At 44.5% G+C, this 10,061-nt stretch overlaps 1 protein-coding gene across 1 annotated transcript in view; it reads left to right on the plus strand.

Annotated features, from left to right (window-relative positions):
• The window catches only part of HOMER2 (homer scaffolding protein 2), an 81,338-nt gene that overhangs the window by 67,775 nt on the left and 3,502 nt on the right, over positions 1-10,061 (plus strand). The window contains exons 6-8 of the mRNA XM_023520981.1: positions 2,214-2,306; positions 5,965-6,071; positions 8,567-8,723. Of these exons, the coding sequence (XP_023376749.1) occupies positions 2,214-2,306; positions 5,965-6,071; positions 8,567-8,723 (357 nt within the window). The remainder of the gene's footprint in view (positions 1-2,213; positions 2,307-5,964; positions 6,072-8,566; positions 8,724-10,061) is intronic.

The following is a 10,061-nucleotide window of genomic DNA, read 5'->3' on the forward strand; positions in this document are numbered from 1 at the left end:
TTGCTTCCTGAGAGGCAGGAGCAGGACCGGTACTCACACAGCATGCCAGATGCCCTGGCACCCCACTTTGCGCACAGCCCAGCTCAGGTACCGTGGAAATATTTGTCCACTGAAATGGGGAATGAGGCTTAAATCATGTTTGTTGACTGAATGAGAGCGATGCTAGCTGATGACATTTTCAGTCTAGTTTATAAGCAACTTTGACTAAGAGACATGAGAGAAAGGGACCCTGATGGGGACAAGAAGGACCTGGAAAAAAAACCCCAGCAAATTGGTTTGGGAGCCTGTAAGGATTGAGATGCTTGTGGGGAGAGAGCTCACTTTACTGAGCACAGCATGGGCCAGACTCAATTAGCAAGGGCGTGTGTTGGGAACCACGTGCATTACAGTTTTCTTCAAATCATATTTGACTTCTAATTGATTCCAGACACAAAAACATTTAAAATAAAACCTAAAAATTGTGTCTTTTAATATCTTAATAAGATCGAAAAGCCTTTATGTTGCTGGCAAAAAACCTCTTTGGAGATGACACTCGTATTCTGAGTGATGCCCTACGTAGTTCCTAGCTTGATCCCATCAGGTGAGCTTAGGGAGCAGAGAGATGGGGCAGAACACTCCCAGCCACTGGGCACAGCTCCTCCCTAAGCAGCGTTTGGGTTGTCTGTCAGCAGAGCTGTGTCATTCTTGGGTTAGGCCTGCACCTCTGACATTTTTTCTTCAAGTGGGCAGGAGTGTGGAAGTCTGGAACTCAGAGCTCATTCATTCCCTGGACAAACTTATTTGTGCCTGCTTTCTGTCAGGGTTGGGGAGAGGGTGCCAAGAGAAAAGGCACGGACCCTGCTGCCATCAAGGAATTCATGACATGATATTTTTACTTAAGGGGCCCCTTAAAAGGAATGAGAGGGCTTTGTCCACCCCTCCTGGACCTCGCATGTTTTAAGCAACAGGTAATATGATTTTCCCCTGACAGCTCTGGAGTATTTAAACGTGGAATGACCGGGCTCTACTGACAGGCCTGCAGTAACACCAGCCAGAACAGAAAGGCCGACCTTGCCTGCCTTGACCAGGGTCCTCGGTTCACTGGCGTCTGTCATCTGGCAAGGGTTTCCAAAGCAGACCAGTATTGTCTGTTGTCAGTGTCACGAACATAGCTCGGAAATGAATGAATTCTCAGCAGAAGTCACAGAATTGTCCCTGTAGCCTTGCGACTCGCTAGCTTTTTTTGTTTCTCAGCAACCACGTTCAGCTCTCTCTTGCTTTGTAGTGCCAGCAGTATTTATTACAGAATGTTCTTTGTTCAAACAATGTACTTGCTAATTAAACTCAGTTGCTTTGTCAGTGACTGTAAGCCAGGGGTTGATGTCATTGCCCTGGGATTTTAAGAATTTTTTTATTATGAAAATATTAAAATATTTTTTTGAAGTAGAGAGTACGGTATAACAAACACCCATGTATGCATCACCTAATTGTTAACATTTGCCACATTTCTTCATCTGTTTTATTGTTGAAGTACTTTAAAGTAAATTACAGACATCACATTTCACACCTAAATACTTCAGTATTTATCTCTTAGGAAATGACATTTTCCAACATGAACACCACATTGTTAGCACTGCTAATAAAAGTCATAGTAGTTTCTTGATGTCATCTAATCCAATCCATGTTCACATTTGCTTAGTTTTTCCTTGGAAGTGTTTTATAGCTACTCTGTTCAAAACAGGATTCAATCATAAAGCTACATGTCTCATTTTTCTATTTTGCATTTTGGCATTTTACACTTTGTTTAAAAATCTAGAATGGTTTTATTTTCTCGACTTTTTGGATGTTTTTGTTCTTCATAGCATTGACTTGTAAGAGTTCTTGGATCTTTTGGTAGAGGTTATGAAGTTTTTCACAGATTCTTTTTGTGGTACAGCTCAATTTCTTTTTTTGCATTTATATTACATTCTGTTAACCAGAGGTGTTTGTTTTTAATACATCATCGTCAAACTAGCTTCAGCAGCTTAGGAATTGATTTGGATCTGACCTTAGCCAGTAGTGTTGACTGGACAAAACATTCCTTGTATTCATTTCTTTTTAATCTCAAGTAAAATTTTTCTGGATTTATACAGAATTTATTGGCCTAAAATGAGTGCAAAATAATACAGGTGGGCTTTGAATATCGGCCATGTTTAAGGCTGAGAAAAACCTTAATAACTATTCTTCATGTTCAGTTTGCAGAGAAATTCCAAGAGGTGAAAGAAGCTGCCAAACTAGCCAGAGACAAGTCACAGGAGAAAATCGAGACCTCGAGTAATCACTCTCAAGTGAGTCATTTGTCTATAACATAAATCCAAGTGTGACCAGTGATTGAGACTCTTCCTTGTCACTTTTGACAAGAAAGAGGGAATTTGGCAGCAGGGTGTTCTAGAGGCTTATCAACTATGAGCCTGCTGACACTGAGTTGGATAGGACGTGTGTTTATGAGGATCCTAAATTTATCAGGATGTGGTGATGTATTTTTGATGGGAAATGGTTGATGAGATTAGGGCGATGCGTATCCCTGGCCCCTAAGAGACGATCTCTGGTCACCATGTTTAAACACCTGTGGCAAGGCAGGCATTTCCCTTCCATGTTGGGAGGTGGGGTCTACATGAACGATGCTTGTTGACAAGTGCAGGTACCTTGTTCCTGTGAGGGAGAAAACTTGATCATTGCCAAAGAGCCTTCATGTCTGTCTCCCTATTTTAACAAAACTCAGGTGGGAGATGGAATTCCAACAGGTCTGGTTTAGCCAAAGGACGTGTGGCTTTGTCAGGAATTGAGTAGTCTGTCTACTTAATAGTGTGATGATGGACTAAAAGAGACCTCTTTTAACCAGAAATAAAGATGCCTGCATTCCTGATGTCTAGATTGGTGTGTGCAGTGGTGGGTGGACGGGTTGACCTAGCAACAAGATTTTATGTAGAGAGACAGGGAAAGGGAGAATCAGGAGTGAAGATTTGGGGCTAGGGATAAGCATGTCATAGCAGCAGGACAGCCAGGGGCCGAGGTGTGCTGTGGGAGGGAGAGGTGTGCTTGGAGATACTGGGAAAGACCTGGACTTCTTCACTAGCAGATCGTTTACTCATTTCTATTTATTTATCATCAGGTAGTTGGCAGATATTGCAGGTGTTTGTGACTGTTGATCTGAATTGACATGAGGATTCCCTGTGGATGATAAGGAAGTTAGGATGAGACAGAGAAGGTCAGTAGAAGGCTGTGGGGTAGAGAATGGCCGGGCCAGGGCAGCCACAGAGGAAGGAATGGCTGTTGGGGACAGCTCACAGGAAGAGAGGCAGAAGGCCTAGGCTCCTTGAGCAGTCAAGATCGACACTCTGGGCTTGTCAGTCAGCCTCGCAGAGGCAATGGCCGAAGCCGCGGCTGCACCAGAAGCAGTGCGGAGAGGGACCCGCTATGGGAAGGGAGCCAGCAAAGAAGGCAGAGAAGTCCCACTGTCACCGCACCCCAGGAAGGAGACCGCTCAGCATGTCAGTGCTGCAGAGAGGATGGGAGAGAGTGCCAGGGGGTGGGGGGCCCTGGGTTTGTCAGCCTCTGTGGCTGACTTTTAGGACAGGAAATTTGCTGGCTCGGGTTTTTTCTTGAAGGCAGAACCTGTATCTGCCTTGAGTTATAGTCCCAGCGCCTTGTCCTGGATTCATATAAAAGATGGCCCGTATGGGTTTATGGAAATGAAGGTGTATTAGACGTTATGTGAATAGGCACTTTCCTGAGTCTTTCTAAATAATTTTTAATATAATCTGAGTTATTATAACATTAATTTAATATATTTAATTATGATACTGAGAAATGTCTGAGGAGATATAAAATTTGGCACCTGAAATGGTCTGTGGTCTAAAGAAAGTTTGTAATGTACACACTTTTTCTGAATACTATATATCATAGCAGTATCTTTAAACTTTAATATTGGAATTTCCTTATATAAAATTTTTTGTTTTAATGTTAGTTTTTCCCCAAAAAAATATTTTAAACCTTAAGAAAATCAAATATACTCATAAGATGCTATTTTAAATATGTGTATTAATTATATATAACTTTTTTATCTTTAAGCTTTAGTTTTTATTACCTTCCTGATATTTCCCCGGATACATAGACTGTTGCTCATTTTTGTTTTTGTTCTTACTAGAAATTATATAAGTGTTTGGTTTCCTAGATCTCTTGGGGAATGAACTCTTTGACCAAGTTTTCCAAATATTTGAAGATTTTAAACAACCTAATTACCAAAACATTTAATGTAGGTTTTTTTTCTGACTCTAAAAGCAATATGTATTTATTGCAGATATTAAAAATATGACATATTATGAACAAGAGAATAAGAATTGCCTGCTTTCTCATCACTTGAAGATATTCGTTAATATTTTGATGTGTATCTTCTTAATATAGTTTCCTAGTATATTTTTATATGGTTATTATTAACCTTTTCTTTTTCACTTTATATGTCACGATCATCCCCTCATGTTTTCAGATATCCCTTTTCAAAACTACTTTATCGGCTAGACAGTATTCCAATGTCTGTAACACAAATTATCCCATTAGCCTATAATTTGGGACGTCTATGTAGTTTCTCATCCTTCATTAATATAATCACTGTGATGGATGTTCTCACATACCTTTGTGCATTTCATGGTTTGTGCGGGATAATTCTTGAAGTGGAAGGATTGGGTTAAAAGTAGGGACATTTTAAAAGCTTTTGATGAATACCGCAGACTTAGCGAACAGAAGTATACAATTCTAAGCCCCACCAGCAGTGAACGAGAGCAGTTTTTCCTCCCACACCCTCACCAACAAAGTTTTGTTGATTCGACAGAAGAAAAATGTATTTTATTGGCTTTTTCATTTTGTATTTCTTTACTAGTGAGATTAAATATTTTTCATGTTAATCGATTCTGTGCATTTTTTCTTCTGTAAATGTCAATTGTGTATTCCTTCCTTTTTCTAAAAATGAAAGCATCGGGTTTTTGTTGTTGATTTCCAGGGACTTCGTTTTTTAACAGGGGCATTTTTGAATGTGAACAAAGCTAAAGCTATACTCATAGGCAGATTCGTACAACGAATGCCCAGGGACCCATAGGTCAGCTTTAACAATTAGGAATTTAGGACCTCTTATTTCATGTGTTCCCCTCTCCCTCCCACTATGTTTTAAAACAGATCCCAGACATCCTGTCACTTCATCAATATTTTAGTGTGCAGCCCTAAAAGATGAGAACTCTAAGAGCATTTCAATATAGGAACAGTATTAACATTTTGTTTTGAGTAACTGCAAATATTTAGCAGCAGATCATTTCCCCCAAGTTTTTGTTTGCATTTTAGTTTTGTTTATGGCTTTTTTTTTTTTTTTTTTTTTTGCAACGCAGAAATATAGTTAGTAGGATTTATACCTCCTTCCCTTCATGGTTTCTTCATTTGCCTTTAGCCTATTGGAGGCTAAATAATCTCTCTGAGATCTTATCCAAGGCCAGATGAGACTGCACTGCCATGTGGAGTGAATTATTACAGAATGCATTTCAGAATATCCACAACAATGCTAAATAGTAATGGAGACAACAGACGTCCAGATCTGATTCCTGATTTTTTAATGAGCGTGTTGATCTGACTCTCTGTAGGCCCCAGGATTTTTAAGTTGTTTCAGGTCCTAATATTTTTTCTCTTGTCTCATTCACTGTGTCTTGTTCCTCATTATGAATCTTTCCTCCTCTTTTAATTTATGGCTTCTGTCTGTGTTATTTAAGGAGACCACGCATCCAGGCTTGTTAGGTTTACATGTGAAGTGTGAGTAAAACGTCACAGCTCCAGGCACTGTCCTGTCCATGAAGTACACAGGCTTTGTGCACGCCTGACCTGCCGCCACTATAAGGCTGTGCAGTGACGCGGGAGCTGATGCACTTTGGCCAGGAGTCTGTGTGTGAAACCCCGTCTTCTCCCTAGGCATCCAGTGTCAATGGCACAGATGATGAAAAGGCCTCTCACGCGGGTCCTGCTGACGCACACCTGAAGTCTGAGAACAGCAAGCTGAAGATCGCTCTGACGCAGAGGTAAGGGTGTTCCATTCCAGAGGCGTTTTCTCCAAGGTCAGTGTCTCTCTGAAGACTTCCCTGCTGGGCAGGGTTTCGGGAAGCTGAGGAAGGAGACTGGGTCCTGCTCAGAGCGGCCACTCTGGTGTCCAGGCCAAAGGAAGAGCAGCTGGCTCCATGGCTGCTCTCTGCCTGGCTGACCATTTCATACACAATTTGTGTGTGTGAGAGGCTGCATTTGCTTGCATGCGTGTGCAGCAGTATGCGAGAGAGTATATGAGAGTGTCAAGGAGTGTGTGTATGTGTGAGAGCGAGCAGTGTCACTGTGCTTCTGTTTTGTTTTTTGGGGACAGCCAAATTTATCATTTATTTATACATGATAAGTTGTAGTTTTGAACATCCAGAAAAAAAAAAAAACATGTAAAAACCTAAGAAGCTATTAAAATTAATATAAAATCTCACAAAAATCAATAGCTTTTCTATATACAAACAAACATCAAATAGGATATATAGTGAAAGAAGAGATTTCTTTTATAATATGAACTAGAACCATAAAATACATAGGAATAAACTTTAAAATGCACAAAAGCTTCTAAAATGATTTTGAGGACCATAAAGGAATAATTTAACTAATAGATATATTCTATTGGGAAGCAGTAGGAAGCCTTGATATTTTAAAAAGTATCAGTTTCCCCTAAATTAGTCTAGAAATTTAACACAGTCCCCATAATGATATCCACGAGATTTTAATTTTTGATAACTACACACGCTGTGCTTGTGGTTTTGTGTCTTGAGAACGTGGCCCATTTCCCAGAGGCTGGGCTGGGCTCTCAGAGCCGCTCTCTGGGTCATTCTGCTCCCTGGCAGGTGGTTCAGCCAGCTTCCCCCAGCCTCTCTGGCCGAGGAGCTGCTCTCCTCAGAGTCGCCCCATTTAAGAGCTTATCATATGAATTTATCATATGAATTTCTCCATTTTATAGATGAGGAAGTATGAGTCCAAGTAGTGAAGGCTGGCCTTCCTTGCCCAAGGTCACGTGGTTGGAAAGTCATTCCACCACTCCATAGCTCCTTCCTTTCACTCAAGGCTGCAGCCGCCAATCTCTTCTGGAACCATCCCCAAGGAGCCAATCACATTCCATAGCTAGAGCCAAGGTGTTGGCACCCACCTCCCAGCTCCCTGGCCTGGCCCCTTCTTGAAGCTTACTTCCTGTGACCTGACCTAGGAATTCCAGAAAGAACCCTGGCCTTAGATCCAGCCACCTTCCTTGGATTGTGGGTTTTGTCAGATAGTTCAAAGGATAGAACTGTGACCAGTCTCTTTTCTTACTCATCAGACAACTACAAGGACTATTTTTGGTTGTTTAAGCTGCTGTAAACTGCCTGAAAAAAATGTTCCAGCCCTCAAAATAAATGTTTTGAAATCCCAATTTAATGGAGAAGTGAATTAGAGGAATAAATGTGAAGCCATTTCCCCAAATCAGCTTAAATTCTCAATTACCAGTTTTGAAATTCATCAGATAATTATATTTTACTTTTTTTTTCATTTTGTGGTATTTGAAAGTAGATATTTTCCAATCACATTCCCAGGTCCTTGGGGCTGTGGGATGAAAGATAATGCAGAGTATTAAGATACAGTTGTAGTTACTTTTTAAAAAGCCTTTAGAGGCAGAACTGTCTTCACCCAGGACTTTCTGATGGGCCTGTCATGTGCAGCCCTACCTGTCACCTCAGGTCACACTCAGCACCACAGATTCATGGGTTCCAAAGCAAAGAAACAAAAGGAGCATCAGAGGAGAACCTGAGTCGTTTGTCTTTTAAACCTTCTTCACTGAACATGGACCAAAGATAAACACCGGGTTTCTGTGGTACCGTGGAGGTGTCCCCCGGACCTGCGATGACACAGTGTTGGCCAGGACTCCCACACACACTGTGGTTAGAATCCCAGTTCTGTCCTCAGGGGAGTCCCAGTCACTGTCTTCTCTGTCCCCACATCTTCGGCTCTCAGATCTGGATTCCTTTAAAGCCTCTGAGGAGGCACAAGTCACAGGGGACCATTGTCACCTGGAGCCAGGCCATTCGTTAAACCCCAGAGTCTTTGGGCACCAGAAGGGTGTCAGGAACTAGTGGAAAGGGTCCCTAGTTTTCATGAGATTCTCTGAGGGCTCCATGGTCGCCTGGCGAGGAACCTCTGTCCCTGAGGTTCACTCCTGGAAGGAACCGGTGGCGTTCTGCGCAGGGAGTGGAGCGGAGGGGGCTTCACCGTACCCCGTGCCTTCGTCCTGAGCTTCATCTCCCTCCTCTAAGAATTCTGTTCGCTTCTAAGGTGATTCTTTAATAGCCCGGCGAGGTGACAGGTTTGCACTAGAGAGAGAGGCAGGCCAGCCCACCAGTGGGAGAGGGTGTTGCCCCCTTGGGGCAGCGAGGGGGTGGCAGAGTCCCCTTCCCCAGGTGGGTGAGGGCACAGCGGCTTGGACGGCACTGGCTGCCCGGGTCACCGGCTGGCCTCTGCCACGCAGTGCCGCCAACGTGAAGAAGTGGGAGATCGAGCTGCAGACCCTGCGCGAGAGCAACGCCCGGCTGACCACGGCGCTGCAGGAGTCGGCGGCCAGCGTGGAGCAGTGGAAGCGCCAGTTCTCCATCTGCCGGGAGGAGAATGATCGGCTGCGGAACAAGGTGAGCGCCCCGCCGTGGGCCGCAGGAGGGGCGGGGTGTGGGGGGGCAGGGGCGGGGCGGCCCGGGCTCCTTCTTCCCTCCCCTCTCTGCTCCCATCCCGCCTTTCAACCTCCCTCCATCCCAATAACTGATTCATTACTTTTATTGAACCACTTTTATGATTCTTGTTGCAAAGGAAGAAATAAGTGAACGGGAGACCTCAGCATTGTCCCTCGAGGACAGCAGTCCCCTCGCAGTCAGCACCCTCTGATGCTAGCTGTGGGTGGCCCTTTTCTTGTGGGTGGTCCTCCCTGGGCGAGTTACGTGGTCGGTGATCTAAGGTGGAGAAAGGGGAATCCAGGGAGTGAGTGAAGAAAATGGATTCAGGAAATGGTGAGGGGCGTTTGCTCAGTAATCCTGCTTCTTGTAAATCACTATTTCTGAAAATGTGAATGTGGACGTTAGAAAGTGGGAGATGCGGGGCGCGTGCTAGCCACCATCCTGTGCCCTCTGCTCTCCTACGGTGACATCCAAGCATTTCGCTTTGTTCTGGAATTCACCCTGGCCTTCTCTCTTATTAGCCAGGCACACTTGGTAGTTGGACTGAATTGATGAGGCAGTTTGGGGGTGGCCAGAGAATCCCAAGTTGAGGCCTGAGGTCTCCGTGCTGACCGTTGGTCAGCATGTTTAGCCCATAGGCTGTGCACAGAGTCTGCTTGGTAAGTGCAGGGTTTCAGAGGGACACGTCACATGGAGACTGGTATTCACTTTCCCTTACCTGCCCACCCGACGTGAATGGAGCCCCCAGAGACCGCCACTGTGTTCCACTGTCTTGCTCGGTACAGATGGCACATAAAACTGCCTCGTGTCGCTTTTTCATTTCATTGTTCAAAGTGCTGACAGCAAGGGGCACCGGGCCAAGTGCTGATTCTGCACTTTCCCTCCGAGACCCGGCTTCTCTGCCTGCTGCAGGGATCAGAGGGATCGATTCCCCTTCCTTTCTTTTCCCCTTCGCACCTGAGTATAATAACCAAGGGGCAGAGCGGGAAGTGGAGGACGTGTTCCCAGGAGGAGTATCAGCTTCCCTGCTGGGGGACATGGGGAGCTTGATCTCCAGCAGCTCCTTGGCTGGGGGTTCACAGCCCCCAGGCCACCTCTGGGAAGTGTCCTCACCATGACCACCCCCTTTACTTGCTACTGCCTGCTTGAGGGGACCACGTCAATGTGGCACTTCTCTGTTGTACATTGGTTCCACTCCTGCCGTCCATTCTGCACACACTCAGCATCAGACAGCAATACCAGGGGCCTCAGGCCTTTGCCTCCCCGCTTCTGAGGGGTCAGGCTGGGGAGGGAGCAAAA

This window comes from Pteropus vampyrus, unplaced genomic scaffold (assembly GCF_000151845.1).
Source record: "Pteropus vampyrus isolate Shadow unplaced genomic scaffold, Pvam_2.0 Scaffold286, whole genome shotgun sequence".
Taxonomy (NCBI): domain Eukaryota; kingdom Metazoa; phylum Chordata; class Mammalia; order Chiroptera; family Pteropodidae; genus Pteropus; species Pteropus vampyrus.